This window comes from Eucyclogobius newberryi, unplaced genomic scaffold, assembly GCF_026437365.1.
Source record: "Eucyclogobius newberryi isolate DKJ021-1_F unplaced genomic scaffold, fEucNew1.0.hap1 SCAF_5, whole genome shotgun sequence".
Taxonomy (NCBI): domain Eukaryota; kingdom Metazoa; phylum Chordata; class Actinopteri; order Gobiiformes; family Gobiidae; genus Eucyclogobius; species Eucyclogobius newberryi.
In genome coordinates, this window is record NW_027316167.1 from 38,379,289 (window position 1) to 38,398,210 (window position 18,922).

The following is an 18,922-nucleotide window of genomic DNA, read 5'->3' on the forward strand; positions in this document are numbered from 1 at the left end:
AATGGCAGTAATGAGTGAGAGTAATTTCTGACCCATGAATAGATCGTTAAGTCATTACATTTAGTAATAACTCTGTGGGTCCACATGAGTAGGGCATAAAGTCAATAAACAACATAACACAAACAAATTCATACAAAAGTCCAGCCTCTGCACCAACAGGCACCAGAAGACAGCCTTCCCTGCCCCAGCTCGCTTCATGTCTCTGTTTGTCTCCTGTGATAAGGCCCTTTCATCTTGTTTGCATTGATTACAGGCTGACAAGTCACACTGATACACTTACGGCCCCTATTTGTGTCTGCCGGGCCCGCCGCAAACACTGGGCCCTTTGTGTTCCAGGAATGTCTCCTTTCAGGGCCTCCGCTGGCCTGTGAAAGCATGTCAATAATCTGGCCTCACCACTGGGCGGCCTCACAATAGCCCCGGGTCCGGCCCCCAGCACATTCACCGGCAGAGGGGCCCTTCACACCCCTCAGAGAGCGCGGGGGTGGGGGTGTAATTAGACTGATGGATGCCGATAATCCGGAGGTGCCCCGGCTTACGTAAGATGAAAAGCACTCTCTCTCTCTCACACACTTAAGACCTCTTTAGAGCCAGTGTTAAAATGGCCGAGTGGAGCTTATGTGGCCCAGGACATGCAGGGTGTGAAAGTGCAAAACGAGAGCTGAAGGTTAAGATTTGAGGACATGTTTTTGGTAGAAGTTTGGAGCAAAGATGGTCATTACATCTATAAAGCAAATATGAAAAAGCAAGTACCTTTATGACCGTTAATCACCAAAATTACAGACATATAATAGGCATGTATTTTCACATATAACCGTACCAACATCTAAAGCCACGTTTTGACTGGCCCTGATCCCCCAGACATTTTGCCCAGGAGTGCTTTGGAACGGTTCATTTAATGGCGGCCTGTGTCTCCAGTGCCTGGCTCTCCAGTGCCTGGCTCTGGGTCCACGTGAGCAACTGACATCACCCAAACATAGATTATGTTTACTTAAATAAAACCCAAATTATTCCTCAATTCTTCTTCTTTTGTTTTCCTAAGGATTTTTAGTAGGGTGAGCAAATTGTCACACTTGACTCACGCTTAAACAGAACCAAATCATTTTTCTAACCACTACATATCCATAAATCCCTGTATCCAAACTATTGGTCACTTTATATGACCAGTCACAGCAGACGTCCTTCCGGGGCATATAAATATAGCAATTTTACCATGAACACAGTATTGTATTTTTATGCAGATGTGTAAAAGTAGTGTGCCCTATTTGAAATGTTTAAATCTTTAGTGATAATAATTTATCATATTTTACCTTTTAATCATCCTAAATCTGATATAGTATTACACTGTCCACTTAGGGATGTGGTGAAAAACAGGAGTGATCCGAGCCATCCCAGGTCCAAGCCTCACCCAGAGCGGCTTTATGACCCTCATCCACCCTCCTCCTTTTCACACCTCCCCACATCCTCCTCTGTTTTCCCCTCTTGTCATTTCCTCCCTCTCTCTCTTCTCTCTTCTCTCTTACACTCTGTGGTCGTCCCCTCTCTTTCTTTTCCCTCTCCCTCTCTCTCAGGAAGTATCAGTCTCTCGGCGCTCTCCCCTGTGCATGCTGAAAGCCCACCCTTGCTCTCTGCGGTGGCCTGTGGGAAGCGGCCGACTGGAGAACGTGATACCTACACAAAATAAATGGGATTTGGGCTCTTTAGCGGCCGTCGAAAATATACACCAGTTGTGTTGATTTTGGGGCCTGGAGTTGGTTGGCTAAAAAAAAACACACTGCAAAAAATATATATATCTACATGAGTGAAATTGACTTGAATTATGTATCTCACAGTTTTGACTAATTTGGAGTTATAATAATCTAATAATACTAATTTTGGACTATAAATATAATTTAGCTTGACATGAGAAAACCATTGGCTACATTTTACACTAAATACACCTAGCCTTAACAAGGACTAAACAAATAGTTGATTAAGCATAACTCAGGCTTTGTTAGGAGATAGGTTATTACTTAAGTAGTTTCTAAGCCTAAATAATTAACTTAATTAATTATTGTTCATTATGAATCAGTGTTGGGTAGCGTTACTTTTAAAAGTAACTTGTTACGTTACCTTGTTACTGCCCTGGAAAACTAACACGTTAAATTACTGCACTACTTTGTTCTCAAAGTAATGTGTTAGAGTACTCTTGCATTACCAATAATTAACATACCACAACATTACCACAATACAATGCCATGCAATAAGCACGTGTCGGCCTGTTCTCAAGCAAGGTAATACATAGCTAAAACAAAATTAATAGATTAGCAAGAGCCCGGGCGCAAAACAACAGAACGTGCTTGTTTTAGCACAAAACACAATATCGCTGTTGCCCTACATTTACTCCTCAGCCACAAAATAGTGGTTATAATGAAGGAGAAGGAGTTTTTCAACACGTGCATTTGAAAATGTATTTCTTTTTGGCGCGAGGACAAGAGTCACTAGTTGCACAGTGCACATCCTCACAACATGTTTGCTGCTGCAGCTCTTCCTCCTCTCTGCGGCTGGGAAACAAACCTGGCTCTGGGATTGCGGTGAAGACATGAGACCTAACCAAAAAGCATTTTTGATTTGAAAAAGTACCTAGTACCCGATTACAAGGGTGCACAAAACTAACGCATTACAGTCCTAAAAAAGTAATTTGAGTACTCGCGAGTTACCAGCTAATATGTTACCCCCAACTCTTGTTATGAATTAAGTCTTTATTAAATAGTAGTAGTAGAAATAGCGCGCAAGCTATGTCATCAATACATAACATTCAGGGGAAATATATGCGGAGGGAACAAATTTTTCCTCACTATTTAAACATTAATTTAAGAAAATAAAAGTGCCATGTATTTTATTTTACAAATAAATATCATTGTATCAATCAGACAAAATGTTGGCCCTTGTTTACATTATGGAACCATTATGGGATTACTTCTACTTATGTCACATCAGCAGCCCATGTCCAATCAGGAAGCTATATCATTAACCAAAATGTCAAACTAGGATGTCAATATCTTCAATGTTGACAATGTTTAAGTGAAATGTGTAATGCAATTTAAAGAAAAATTAGATTGTGGCTCACATAGACTTTTTTGCAGTGTCTTAGTCCCAGTGGCTGCTGAGTAAAGAATCAAGCTAACCTCTGCAAACATGGCCGCCGTGTTGACGCAGGCCTGAGAGAGCGAAGGGTCTAGTGCAAATAAACAGAGCAGGAGTCCAGATCCGATCCCACAGCCGGACCCTTTGTAGCCACCCCGTCTGCCCTGCCCGTCCTGCCTGTACTGCCTGTCCCCATGCACCAGCCACTCCCAGCCTCGCAGCGCTGTGTATGCCCAGGACAGGCACTACTGTGTCGGGCATACTACGGCCCAGACCACCGGTGTGTTCCATCAACTCTGCGTAACCACCGAATTATGCCACTTTTAGGCCAATGTTTTGCCAAGGTTCCAGCCTTGTAAGACAGATGTCATTCACGGTGGTTACATGCCAAAACTTAGTGAATTTGTAACTTTCAAGGGAATTTTGATTGTTCAACTTTCAGCCTCTAGGGGGTGCAGAGCTTTGAATTCATGCAAAAACTGTAATTCCTTCTAACCTTTAGATTGATGTTGACGACACGGACCAAGTGCAAACCATCAATTCATAGTGGCTATAGAGGTTATGCAGACGACATCACAGGATTCTGAACTTTATTAGTGAGTGGCAAAAATGCATGAGAATATAATAACAAAAGTCTAAACTCTGCTAAATATTTACCGGAAGTTAGTACCTGACATCTAATAGAAGGAAATCAATGACAGAACAGAAAAGCAGGAACAGGAACACTGCAGCTACGGTCACATGTATCACTGAAACAGACTTTGAATTGAATTTGTTACTTTTCTCTAATAAGATGTTTTTGAGTCCATTTGTTGAGGAAATGTCTTAAATCTCCAACTTTTGTTAGCAAACAAGCTAGCTAAGATCTGCACAATCACAGCAACAACAAAGAAACAACTTTCACTTACATTTTTTTCCTTGTTTTGGGAGAAAAACAACGCTATTGTGACGGTAATTGTCTAAAAACAGCTTGACGTGAAAAACAACCAATCAGGAGCAGCGTTAGGCGGATGTTAATCATAAAACGCACCTACCGCTCACCTGCAGCCGCTTGTGGCTCGTCCCCACGTTTCCGCGTGCCTAAGCGCATGGATCTATCATGATATAGTTCCCTCAGTGTACGGGACAAAATAAAGACGGAGAAAGACAGTTCGAGCTGACGCAGAAGTGGATGGAAATCTACGAGACGCTAATAAACAAACGCACGTGTGTGTTGTATCGGTCCGCACGGGGGAGTGCGCATGCGCACTTCCGCCTGCGTTCTCAAATCGCCAAAAAATCGTCCATTGCGCCTTTAATATCAATTTACATTCCATAAACAATTTTTAAAGGCAAATTTAATTATTTATATTATAGGCTCCAGTCACCCGCGACCCCGAAAGGGAACAAGCGGTAGAAAATGGATGGATGGAGGGATGATATAGTTATATGTTAATAATAATACAATTTCTAAATTACTATCTTGTAAACTTAGAAAACAACAAGCTGAAAGAATAATTTTTAAAATACGGGAAAGGCAAAGTGATTTTATCTCAACAAAACAAGACCAAATTCAAAACTTGATCCACAATGATCAAACAGGATTATTACCAAACGACAAACGCAAGATAACATAAGACTATCCTTACATATAATAAATCATATATTATGTATACAAAAACAACAAAGCAAAGCCGAAATAATTAGTTTGAATGCAGAGAAGGCTTTTTATTGGCCATATTTATACAAAGTGCTAAACAAATTTCAAGTCAACAATTTAATTATTAATAATATTGGGGCTCTTTACGCTGGTCCAACATCAATAATTAAAATCCATGGTCATCTGACAAATCCAGTGACTCTGGAATGGGGGGTCAGGCGGGGCTGTGCCTGGTCTCCCATCCTGTTTGCTTTGTATTTGGAACCATTGGCCTAATATATTAGACAATCAAAAACAATGAATGGTGTTATAATTGATGGGACGGAACACAAAGTCGCCTGCTATGCAGATGATGCTCTATTGTATTTAACCAAACTAGAAATTTCCATACCCAATGTGCATTTTCTTCAAGAAATTGGTCCAATATGTGGATATAATTGAATGTACAAAAAACTGAAATTCGCTCATGCTGGGGACCTCCTCTGACCTTTAAAAAGACTTACCCATTTAAATAGCAAACATAATCCCTTAGATATTTGGGTGTAGTGCTCTATAGAGACATACCCCTGTCTTTACTACTGGTAAGAAAGATCTTACTTCCTACTTGAGTCTAAGTCAAAGGATTGAAACTATAAAAATGTATGTTTTGCCCAGATTTCTCTGGGTTAGAGTTAGTTCTGTTCCAGACTCTCCCGATTTCCATCCCCAACGGGCTGTTTGATGAGTAAAATAAGCAATCTCAAGATTTATATGGCAAGGCAAAACATCCTGTATCCTTACAAAACCTTACAATTATCAAAAGAAAAGGCTGGGGTTTACCTCGTTCGAAAAATGACTTTATTTCAACTCAAATCAGAGTGTTGTTGTACTGGCGTGACCCAGAATATGAAGCTCAATGGAAAAATATTGAGATTAATGTTGTGCCGGGGGTTCCTGTACAGGCCTTACTAGCAGATGACAGATGGTTGAGTCATTTGGAGGAAGTTAAGAATCCCTGGGTGAAGTCTGTTCTTACAACAAGGAAGGATCTGATGAAAACATACAAACTAAAGTTAAACAAAGATGTTAAAATCTTAAACTGGCTGGTTTATGACCAAGGTTTTGCACCAAATAGAACAAATCTGAGATTACAAGGTCTGGATTACAAAAGGTTAATCAAATGAAAAGCTTTGATATGTTGAAAGAATCCTTTGACCTGGAGAAACAGGATTTTTATAGGTATTCATCAAACTAGTGTGAGTGATGCTAAGTGCTACTAGGTATGTTTTTGATGAGGGAACAATTTAGAACATGGTTAAAAGCTCAAAAAAGTAAATTTGCCTTTTTGTCCTTTTGGAGAGAATTGTGCCACACCAATGTGCAGGGAGAGGTATCCACCCTTTTTAAATTTTACGAAATTTTTTAGACATTTATGCATATTTTTGCCTTATTATGGTTTGTTTATCCCACCATGTGTCAGATGTTTACCCAATTAAACATCTAAAAAACCCTGTCACTAATATGACAAAATGTTTTTGTGCATAACTTACTAGAAAATAATGCACGGACCTCAAAAGTTTTCAGTAAAAAATATAGAAAATTATATTAAAAAATGACAGATTATATAATATTCAGAGCTCAACACTAAATAATTGACATCTTAGTAAAACATAATAAGATAATTTCTTTGATGAAAATAATTTAACTTAAAAATGATAGACATGATGCACAGTGAAAACGTATCGCGTCATTGACCCAATAACTGCAATGAAGATGAGACTTTTTACTACATTGGCTCAGAGTAAACAACCACAATGTCTCTCCTAAATAATGTCATTTAGGAGTAATGAAAATAAGTTTGTTGGCATCGATGTGACCGCTTGGCAATTGCAGAACTACTAATTTGAAAATAATTAGTCACTCGTCCGCCTCTTGGTCCTATTCCAGCCTCGAGGTGCAGATTTAATGCTACTTTTTATATACTTTACTTAGCTGTAAAACCTGTATCTAAACCAAATGGACAGGGATTTACATTATTAGAGTCAGCTCAGATAATGGAATTAACTAATTTAGTCCATATTGCTAATGGTCTTATAGCAACCCAGTCTGTTAAAGGTCATTGTCTCTGAGTGAGCGGAAATTATACCTTTAAACTGTAATTTTAATAGAAAAGTTTTAATCAACCGAGAAAAGGATAATATGATGATAATTCTGTAAAATATGATGAAATGTGTCTAATGACTTTAATGCAGACTGTAATCTTAGGACAGGCCTATAATAACAGCAGGCTTGTGGTATGTGCAGTTGCCCTTGCTTTGACCTGTTTGGAGAGCGGTGCACATGAACAAGACATCCCCACGTAAACCTGTGATGAAGATGAAAACATGAATATAGTGAAGTGCGCAGACATGGTTTGTAGTACAAATGTGTACACGTAACAAAAGGAAAGTGATTAGAGGCTAGAGATTTGAGCGATGCAAAGTGCTACAGATGTTTGATGGTTTACACTGAGACAGTGATTACCCTCGCTCCCTCTCTGTCTTCTGCTGGGCTCTGTGTCTCTGAATGCCCTCGGCACATGAAATATTGCAGCGCTGATGTCAAGGCATCTGCAGGAGGGATACATTTGTTGCTAAGCAACAGCTAATGCTCGCAGCATGCTAACTACAGTTATGTGGAAATTTTGCTCTGTTTTTCTGCTCGGGTGTATCGTGCGCTGTAAGACATGAGTAGTCCTTGCAAAAAGCACAACTCAGTCTATATGTTCATATTGATACACTAGACTTTTAGCTGTAGAAATCATTACAGAACACAGGCTACTGTCAATACAGCTATCAATACATGATCTATAAGTCTGCATATGAACATACACTTTACACTTAATGTACGTTTATTAGACCTGCCTATGCTATAAATTATTTTAATGATTGAATAGGGCAGTGTAATCCCTCATTTGTCCTGGAGTGTTCTATCGTAGAAGATTCAGTTGTTGTCATCTGGACACTGTTTTTTTTTTTTTTTAAATAAATGTTTCTTTTTTTCAAAAATGACTGCAACTGAATATTTTTTCTATAATGATTGAATAGTCGAGATATAGCCTACAAAATAAGCCAAAAAAGAGTTTCCTTTAGGTAGGTTATATATTGACTTGTTTGTGTGATCATAATGATCAAAGTAGACATGAGGCTGTTAGGCGGAGGCTCTGAGCACCTATACACTGGAACTGTGCGTATTAAAGGGAGCAGGAGCACAGAGGGAGGAGGTAAAAGCTTTGTTTTGCACCAAATGTTTTCACGGCAGAGGGAGGGGGAGGGGAATCAAACTGATATTTAGCCTCTACTGGCTTTTTTTCCTGCTTTTGTTTTATGCAGGCTCTTTTTACCACATGGTAGTGACAGATTGTTTGAGCTGAAAGGAAAAGCCATTCGAAGCTAATTAAGCAGCCATTCCAGGCACTATTCGCAGGCAGGAGGGAGAGTAGCACAGGCATTTGTCAGCGCCAGGCCAACGTGGGTTTTATTGACGTCCCGGCCTCCTGACTGACAGCCTCACCTGCTCCCGGCCAATGAGGAGCCACCAAAACAGACAGCGGCCACGGGATTGGACGCGGGCCGGAGGGGGGCGGTAGAGATCCCACGTGGGGCCGGTCCCGGAGACTGGCGCGTGATTGGCTGACGTCCTCCTCCGGCGCAGACGTGTTGCAGCCTGCCCAGTGCTGCTGAGAGGAAGCTCGGAGATGCTTGAGGTCTCGTTAGAAATAGGTCGATCAATTCCAGTCACTCAAAGGACACTCCGCTGCAGATTAAGCGGTATTCACATCTTGTGCACAACGACAAAGCATTTGCACAAAATCGTACTGTTTTTTTCCCCTAAAGCGCAGCTGCAATGGGCATTACTGTGTCTTGTTTTTTATTTTAAAGCAGACAATTAAACCTCCAAACGCTCTAGACTTCGCTGTCATGTGTAAAAAGGTTACACTCGGGGAAATCTGTGTGTAAAAATTCAAACTAGAAGTAAAGAATTGACTTGTACGAATATATCTCTGCTCTTGCGTAACGTTATAAATATTTTTTAATTGACAAATCCCTGTAGCCCCTCACCTCAAGCACCAACACAGTCTGCAATCTGCGGACGTATAAATTATTGCCTTTGTTTTGAACAAGTTGTTGAGCCCACCGAAATGTCACTTCAAATCCAAAATGGCGATCAGCTGAGGTCACATTTCGCTGCGCCAATCAGAAGCTCCCGCTGGCTCGCCCCCACGTGGGGATGCGGCCGCGGCGATTGGACGACGCGGCAGAGCAGTTTGGACGACTGCGATTGGTCAACGCGGGGCCCCTGTCTCCGTAGACGGCTCCTCGTGTCAGCGCTCCAGTCTGTGTGTGGCACGGAGCGGCGGAGGAGCGGTACGAAGCGGCAGAACGGGAGTACACCCAGCAAAGCGAAGAGAAATATTCACATTTTCCTCGCAAGAATTCATTTTTTGGATTACGCGCGGACGAACGTAAAGACGGGATCTAATTGGCGCGGTGTTTGTAGTCGGCTGCCGTCAACAACTCAACACATTTTCAGGTTTTTTTTCTCCGCACGCACGTCCTGACGGGAGAGGACGCACTCCGCCAGCGGGGTTTCAAAGGACTCTCGGAGGAGGAAGAAGCGGCGGCGGCGGCTGTGGACGACTACTCTTCGACACAACGCGGCACACGGAGCGGGTTCGGCACCGCCTCGACGACCGCCGCGCACCATAACACGGATATTACGAGCTTTTTTGTGGATACTATTTTTTTTTTTTTGGACCTGCGCGTGGGGGAGAGGAACGCGGAGACAAAGGTAACGAGGAACTGCTGCTAACGAGGCTCGGGTGGCTCTTTTTTTTTTTTTTGAACGACGAGCCCGGTTGTTGGAGAGTCGCCGCGCCGCTTCCACAAACCCACCGACGTACGCGTTTTGTCGATTAATCAGTGACAGCCCCCGCTCGATTTACGACAAGGAAAAGCAAAGTGCAGCCTGATTAAAAGGCTCTGCCGCGCTGTAGAACACAACTACGGGATTTATTTGATGCCTCATGCAGCGGCGTTTTTAAATTATGATTATTATATATGTATATATGTATGTATATATATATATATATATATATATATATATATATATATATATATATATATATATATATATATATATATATATATATTATATATATATTTTTACTGCAGCGCAAACTGTAAAGTGCACCGGTCTAAATTATGTGCAAAGCCTAATAAAAGATTTAGCGTCGCTTCCTCGCTTTGATCCTTCGCTTGCCTTCAGGGTCTTTCTCTGTTTCTGCTAATGTTGTTTTGTTAAAGTTGGTGTTAATTTGTGGATTTTACGCCATTTACACAGTTTTATGTATTTTTTGCGTCATTTCATCTGTTTTAAGACTTGACAGTTTCTTCCTCTGTAATAGAGGAGACTATGGTGGCCCCTATAGTCCTAAATTGTGTGGCAGTGACTAAAAACATCCTGGACTGAACATTTCACACAAAATCACACTTAGTTGCCTATTGTGTTGTGCAATTATGATTTCAATACAGATTTTGATGCCAAATGAAAACAAAAAATTATGAATGAAAAAAACACTATCGACATTTTAGACACAAATTACCACTACTTTCGCTATTACTTTCAAAAAATAGTACATTTTTGTCAGATGAAGACCTTTCTGTTGTTGCGATGTATTTATTTTCTTGCTATATCGATTATGGTGTTAGTCAATACGCAATATCGATATTTTTTGCGCTACATTGTGTACTTCATGTCCTTATGTAATACATTTTGTCAGTATCCACACTTGCGCTATTGAGTATCCACTTTCTTGACTAGTTTGAAACCTTTGACTATTCATATGGTCTTAAACCTTTTAAAAGTACCAACATTTAAAAGATGTGTTCAAAGATTGACTATAGGCAATATATAACATTTATACTCCACAAATAACACAAGTTTAAATTATTTGCACCGCCGTAGTCTCCGACTCTGAAATAATGAAACAATTTAGTCTAAATAAATATGCAACCTGTTTAAATGAGTTGTGTTTGTCTGTCCAGCTTCATGCACAGAGGGGCTGTCCATCGGCCGGCCGCGCTTTGTCCCCACATTGTCGTTGGAGGGGAGGCCTGGCAGTGATTTAAAGCCCTGGGGGATACACCGAAGCTGATTGTGTGAAGAACTCGCCATGTATCCGCAAGGCCGGCATCCGGTGAGTAGCAGCGGGGTCCAGGGACTCGTACTTCTGAGGGAAGGACATGTTCCAGTGTTGAATGTGTTGTAATGAGCTCATCAGAGGGGTGATCAACATTAGAGAACCTTTCTAATGCCATTTCAGCAGAAGGGTCAACATTCTGGAATGGAGACAAAACGATGTCGACTGTAACGCATGAACCAACGTTCCAAAAATGAGCAGCATTTTTGAAATTGCAAGGCAGATATGTCAGTTTTTTTTCTTTTCACAAAAGTATAATTTTTGGTAAAATATGTATGGTATGATGGTATATAGTACCTAGTTGTAGATAGTATGTAGTTGGAGATTAAATTCATATTAATTAAGTATTATGGGTACAACATTTGTCCACACATTTCCCCTTATCTTATTTGTGTATTTGTCCAGTAAACCCTTAAAATCAGACTTTTAAGTGTCTTTTATCTCCTATATTAAATAAACCAATAATGTACAATAAAATACAATTGTAAATGTCTTTCACGCCAGTATCTGAGTAGTTTTAATTTGACAAAACTGTCTTTTCGTATGTCGTCATATTCTGGGGTTAATCCACTTCACATTTGCCTCAAGTTGCTCCCATGCCAACATTTCAAATGTATTTCTTTACGAAATGAAAAAGGGTCTATGGTTACAATTATTTCGCCACAGAGAGGTTAGTGTTTTTCCTGAAATGTTCCACTGTATGACATTGAAAAGATTCCATAGCGTTATAGCTTTCTTGTGTTGTGTTGCTTTTAAGTAAAACTTGCATCCGTACTGCTAGAGGGGTCACTCCTCCACAGATCTGACTTGGATCTCTGGTTTAAAGCCAGACTCTATTCTCATTCCAGGCAAAGTAATAAGCTATCCACCTTAAACACTGAATCCTCTCGTAGTCCTGGTTTGATACTGGTGAAGTCTTTTCGTAGACTTTGTTTGTTCCTGTTCTAGTCCTGGTTTCTTTATGGTCTAGTTTTGTGTTATTTCTGGGTTCAGTCCTAATTTTGTAACTAATCAGTAATTGGCAGAAAATAACTTTGCCTTTATTCTACAGGGCGGACAATATCTCATTTATAGACTACTCTGCATGCATGTTTTTGCAACATGAGCAGATTTTTATCCTGGCAGCCTGTGTGCTCTTTGGTTATATGTGCTGGCCTAAAATATGTGCTTTATTCGCCGCAGCAGGTTGTGCAAACACCACAGATATCCAGACTTATTGATACAGAGCTGAACAATACTGGTCAAACACGCAGGAGAACTATGTCAGATATTGCATAAGTTGAATGACTTGCGCTGCTTATCAGACATTAGCCTAGTTTCCACTGGTTTACTTTGGGGTGGATTGGTACGGTCCTAAAGTGAACCGTACCAGCCTATTAAGCGATCCAAAGTGGTACTAGCTTTAGCTTAAGAGGAGCTACATACCAGAGCAAGATGATTGGATAAGAGAGAACACAGACTCAAAATGGCAAAAAGCAAATGGAAACAGAAAATCATTTCTCACCAATAGCTGACTTGATCTTGTGATAAACCGCTGTATTATAGACCGTTCCAGGAGCACACAGCTCGGTACTGATATTAACGTGTGGCAGCAAATTTAAACTGTAATTGTGTTGTTTGTAGACCGTGCAAACATGTGTTGTTTATATATTCAAACAAGTTATAACATTCTAACTTCCAGCTTCACGTAGGCCCATAGGCCTATTTCACAAAACCAAACCGGCTGGTTCTGATTGCCTTAAAAATGCGGAGTTCCCCTTCCTTCTCCATTCATTCCTTATGAAGAATTAGTTAAGCCTTGCTAAAATAAATAAATAATTGATGAACACAAAGCTGAGGGAGTTCCAGATGGATCATCACAGGCAGCATGTGAGACCTTTACGTACCATGTAAAACTGTCACCTGGGCTTTTCCCCCACGCTTTGAACCCTGCAGCCGTTACGACCGTGCGTCTAATCTATAGATTGTACTGGCTAATGGCCACCGGGGGGCCCTCTAGCAGGAAGCGCAAGCTTTTGATACACTGTAGAAGAAGCGGTCAGTGGAAGCACTGTCAAGGCGACAGGTCATGTTTTCTATATTTTAAACTTCAAATGCTGTGTGTTTTATTACAGTCCAACTCACATTCACTGAGAGTCTAATTAGACCCGCAGCGAACCACAGGCGCAGCCCGAGACCCCCGGTTCAAAAGACAACTGTTTATTTATGTATAAATATCTCATGTTACAACGTGGACATCTGCAATTTATTATAATTAAAAAAACAAATTGTACAATTTAGTTTTTCTTTGTAAGCTTTGTTGGCGTGGCTTTTATTCAGGTGCCCGAAAAGTACTGTATATGTTTATAAAAGTGCTTTTTGTCTCTAAGCTACATACAAATAACATAAACAATAATGTGAACTGACCTCCACTTTGCGTTCTATGTAGTTTTATACAGTTTGTCTGTTTTATATTCAAGCGTTTAGCTTTGAGACAAAAACGCTTACTTTTATAAACGCATAGGTTTCCTCCGGTGACATATTTACATCACACATAAAAGTCTTAACATGCTGCCAGTGATTATCCATCTGGAACTCGCTCTCTGCTGTCAGACCTTTGTTATTTTTATTTATGTGAGAGAGACTGTTAATTCTCACAGAGAATGACTGGAACGAGAATTGAAGATCTGCACTTTCACGGCGACCGGGCCCATCGGGAAAAGGGCCCATCGGGACCATTTATGTAGGTTACATTTAATGGTCAGACTGTTGTGGACTGCTATGTTTTTGGTGCATTATTGTCCGGAATAATGTTTTAAAATGTATTATGAGGTTGTTCTACATAAAACACATGATAATGTTTTCTGTCGTGGCTCTGGTGTTACTCGCGTGTGGTCGAGTGGGTCATTGAAAATGCTTCAGCACTAACTCGCGGAACGGTACGAGCTGGTGGAACATTGTTTTCTTCACAAACACTTGAAAGGATCTATTGTGAAACATGAGTGAAGAACATGCTAGTGGTGCACCGATATATCTGCCCAGTATCGATATCGGCAGATATTCACGTCATTAAATAATATTGATATCGGTCTGCAATCTTACTTCTTGGTAAAGAAAGAGTTAACTCTGTCGTCCCTTCAGAAACAGGAAGAAAACAATGGCCCCGTGGACAGAGGCGGCTGCATTCTAACAGAACAGACTGTAAACTTTACTCCAGTCTTCATTCTGAGTCAAAAGTTACAAAGTTACAGAGAGTTCTTACTACTACTACTACTATTACTACTACAACTACCACTACTACAACTAGTACTACTAGTAGTTACATTACTGTCTAAAAATGTTACATTACTGTCTAAGAATGTTCATGTTCACAACTTTGGTTTTTAAAAAGCCACTTTCTCATTCAGCAAAATCGTTTTTAAGATAAGATAAGATATTCCTTTATTGTCCCACATGGGGAAATTTCATTGGTGCAACGCAGGTAGATACAGAGGTAGATACAGAAGAACAGATCACTTATAGGAAAATTATAATTTTCTATAAACTTATAGGAAAGTATTTTCATTCCCTAGTGATGGACGATACCAGGGATGTTTGTTGTAATAATTGCTGACAAAAGATAATCACCATCATCTCACTTATTTATTGACCTTTAGTTAGAGATTCTGTGGGACGTTGGTGGGAAGAGTCCTGTTCTGCAAGGAATGCACAGAATGTCCCGGAAGTTCTGTTCTAGATCAGTGTTGTTAATCACAAAGTACAATTCTATAATGGCTTAATTAATTTGTGGATTTTATTTTCGGATATTTCCTAAGAACCTAAGGACTAAATGTTGAATACTGGCTGTTTACCTCATCAGCACATTCTAGAGTTATAACTACCAAAAGCATGAACAAATGTTCTAAAGTGTTTTGTTGTTGTTTGTCTTATTATTCAAATCTTTTGCCTATTTCTAAAATAGTTTGTTGGATTTGATGGTTATTGAAACCTTTGAAGTAGAACAAATGTTTCAGTTGTCATGAAGGCCAAAAGTATTGTTCATCTCCAATAATAACCAGTGTTATTGTTCCCTTGAAACATGTCACCAGACCTGTTTTTGAGTTAAGTCGAAGCCAATTCTCACCGTTGCTAACGTGTGAGAAATGACAAGCGATGGCCGGAGGGAGTCTCTGTAACAGACGGCGCTTAAGATGGAAGAGGTTTGTCAGTGATGGAATGTATTCATATGCTTTGATGCATTGTGGTTCTTGATAGAGCTGCGCTCATCCCACTTTTTCAGGTTCAATACCAATAATTGGGCTTTAAGTTAAATCATCATTTAGTTTATCAGTCATACTTGAGATCGAGTCAGTCATTTCTAATGGTCAGGGATCAGCTTGGACCTTTTGATTGCAGAAGTCCATAGTTATGTTCTGTCAGTAAAAACATAAACATTTGGACTATTTTATTTGTCAAAGATGGGCTGCAAAGTTATTTGTAATTGTGCTTTCAAGTTTTTGTTGGCCGTTAGTATCCAAGTCTTAATATATTCAGATACTATTGATAAAAAAAATGAACTTATTATTTAACAGACTTACGCTCTTTTGCTGCTGCCGTCTTTTTGCCTTCACCTATCCCGGAAATGTGACATCCAATCTGGGACATTGTCTAGCCAACACTGAGGATCAGGCTTTTAGCCAGGATTTGAAAACACCCCGTCCAAATAATTTTGTCCGGGGGCTTAACATTTTTTAAGGAAAGGCTATGGAAAGCCAATATGTGTATCACGACCTTTTTTTGACGCTTTTACAAAATAAAACAGCGCTTTTAACGCGGAGGCGCACGCTAGGCGATCTAGAGCGGCGCCCGCACGCCTCTCGTATCATATTGACTTTCCATACTCTCGCGCCGCCTGCGCCTCTTGGCCGTGCGGATCACACTCTGGAGCGGCGTATCGCGCCGTATTTTACATGGTATTTGGCTGTGGAGGTTCGGCAAACGTGGAGCTTCGGCATTTTCCAGACCATGGCCGGCAGCCAATTTTCACTTGTAAACAGTAAACTGTCATGGCGCGGACCACGGCGGACTATCGTCAAACGCTTCCCGGCCCGATTTAATGATGATATTCCATTTTCTAAAATGTATTAATAAAAATTACACCGTCCTTGCACTCGAAAATGCCCGTCCACATGTCGAAATACCCCGTTCAAAAAAACGGGAAGACGGCCCTCTAGCTAAAAGCCTGCTGAGGATATTTACACTGACAGCGATAGCAAGCAAAATACCAGTGAATCCTCGTCAAGTGAGCTGATTTTAACAGATGATGAACAGCATCCAGTTGAAGAACATGTCCAGCAGCTGCTGCCTCATATATTTGAGCCTGACGCCTCGTCGGACAATGAAAATAGAGCGGATGAGAATGATGATGAGGAGACGAGAATGAGATGGAGACTGGACAACGACAGACTTTCTGAATGGTTCGTGTTAAACTGGAATATTTCCCATGAAATTATGTGAAATACAATGATGACGAGGTTCCTTACTGTATTAGTTTGAAACTGCAAATTACTAGTCAAACGGTTCCACCCCACAGTCCAAAGATTCACTAGTCCGATCGTAGCATTCTCTAAAGTGCCTGTGCGTGCTGCTGCTCACTGATGTGGATGAAAAGATAAGATAAGATAAGATATTCCTTTATTGTCCCACATGGGGAAATTTCATTGATGCAACGCCGGTAGATACAGAGGTAGAGGTGTTGCACTGCAATATGCACAGCGCGGCAAACACCGGAATCAGCGTTTCCATCTCGTGTCGGAGCCAGAATGCGCATCCAGACCGTCGCCTTTCACCGCGACTAGAATCTACAGACAGCCAGGTGCGAGGTAAATCCCAAAGTTGCGGACGAAAAACAAAGTATTGCAGAGAGCACGGTGAGCGAGGTGGGAGGCGAAAGAGCCCGGTGTGAGTCTCCGCGGTCCATTCAACTTCCTGGTATAGTTATTACAACCAATAATATGCATAAAGCGAGCACTCTCGCCGTGAACAACAACACGCCATCAAGCACACGGCGTCAGTCAGACAGCCGCATACGGCGGCTACGAAAGCACAGACAAAATATCTGAAAATATCTTGCATCTTACTTTTTGTCAGTAGCATAGCACTGGACCGGACTTACCATACATCGCCGAGCTGGGATTCTAAAACATTCTTTTGGTACGGACAAATCGTGCCCAAAGACAGGCTCTAGCCTCCCCATTGGGCCCCTCAAAGAGCCCGCTTCCCTCAAGATTACAAGATTTGTCGTGTAAATCGTAAAATTCCGCTCTGTTTAGCACATGTCCGACAAGAATAATGAATGTCTGGCTACAGCAAGTTCCCGGTGTGACGTCACTGATTTTGCGACCGCGGTCGCAAAATGAAGCATTCGGTTACCAAGGCGGTTGCCAATAACCAATCACAAACTTGATTTAAATATGATGTTGTTATATTGTAACTACAGAAGCTCGGCGTTATTAGTATTATTAATGGGTCAAGATCTCACAAGATAATCGTGTACGTTTTTGCACAAACGTGGAAGTCTATCATGTGTGATTTCTCTTTGTTTATTTGGATTAGGGGGGGAAAGGAGTTACTGTTGAGCTCTGGTCAGTTAAAACTAATGAGAAGCTGCAAAAATATAAAATAAATAAATAGTGAGGGCAAATTGTGAATGCACCATATAAATTATGTCAAAAACTTGTCTTGTCCTTGTGGACCCACGAGACGTTTAGGAATTCGGTTTCATTCCATCCTTAATTAATGTAAGTTCAAGTCTTGTAATAATTTAATAACTTCAGTTGATTGGTACATTCCTGAATATTGGAACTGATTTCTGGTCAAGGCAACCTTTTCTGGATCGGTATCGGTGCATACCAAAGATGTACTTTGGTAATGTCATAATAAGAAATGAATTGATTGAAATACTATTTAATTTTAAAATGTCATTTTTTCTTAATTATTTTATGTGGAGAAAAGAGCATTGTTTTTGACGCATAGTTCTGGGGATCAAGCAAAAAGTAATTTGTTGTAAATGTATAGTTTTATAATTGGTCTTTCAAATTGTAATTGAGACACTGGTTATCATTACATCCTTGTGATTCCTATTTTGGGCGCACACTTGTCTCACTCTTGTCTCACTCTTGTCTCACACTTTGTCTCACTCTTGTCTCACTCTTGTCTCACTCTTGTCTCACTCTTGTCTTCCTCTCCCAGGCCCCTCACCAGCCGGGCCAGCCTGGCTTCAAGTTCACTGTGGCCGAGTCCTGTGATCGGATTAAGGACGAGTTTCAGTTCCTCCAAGCCCAGTACCACAGGTGAGCGAGATTTCCTGGAGAAGGGAATGAGTTAATCAGTAATTGTGTACAATATTTTATTTTTAGAAAGAAAAATTCAGTCTTAACTCTTAAAAATGTAGGTTTACCTTATTGATCTGGCTGTTATTGTCTCATTCACTCATGCACGAGGAATGTGGTGGAACTAGAGGAATGAAGATCCGTTAAACATGTGTATTAAAGTGAATCAAAATGAACCGTGTGTAGCCTGCGCCCTTGCTGGTTTAAAAAAGGAACTACAGTCACAACTGAACTTGGTTTGCCAGAGCCTTAACCCGATGATAGAGACGGATCCAAGTGTTTGACAGGCTGCACTGTCACTGATCCCGGCGCTGGGCTTAGGTTTAAACCACTGGATTTAGGTGTAGGAACTGGCCTCATCCTTCTCTCTGAATATAGAACGTGTTGAGAACAAAACACCAAATTATAACATAAACAATGTGATCATGTCCAGTGCAGTCCAGTGTAGCTAAGAATAAATCCATATTAAATTGTTCTCAGCAAAAGCTACTGGATATTCGATTTGAACACGTTTGCCTTGTATCTGGGCACACGGATTGGTCAAGTTTATGAAATTATAATTCAAAATCTTACACACGGTTTCTTTTC

General features: G+C 40.6%; 1 protein-coding gene across 20 annotated transcripts in view; it reads left to right on the plus strand.

The window, feature by feature from the left end:
- Nucleotides 1-9,093: 9,093 nt before the first annotated feature.
- Nucleotides 9,094-18,922, plus strand: part of tle3b (TLE family member 3, transcriptional corepressor b) — a 69,060-nt gene continuing 59,231 nt past the window's right edge. For 17 of the 20 annotated variants that reach the window (XM_072464832.1, XM_072464834.1, XM_072464833.1 and 14 more), the window contains exons 1-3: nucleotides 9,094-9,574; nucleotides 10,831-10,982; nucleotides 18,195-18,295. In XM_072464832.1, coding sequence (XP_072320933.1) covers nucleotides 10,959-10,982; nucleotides 18,195-18,295 — 125 coding nt within the window. In that variant the 5' untranslated portion in view covers nucleotides 9,094-9,574; nucleotides 10,831-10,958. Of the gene's footprint in view, nucleotides 9,575-10,830; nucleotides 10,983-18,194; nucleotides 18,296-18,922 lie in introns of those variants that run through there. The other 3 variants (XM_072464849.1, XM_072464850.1, XM_072464851.1) reach the window with 1 other exon arrangement.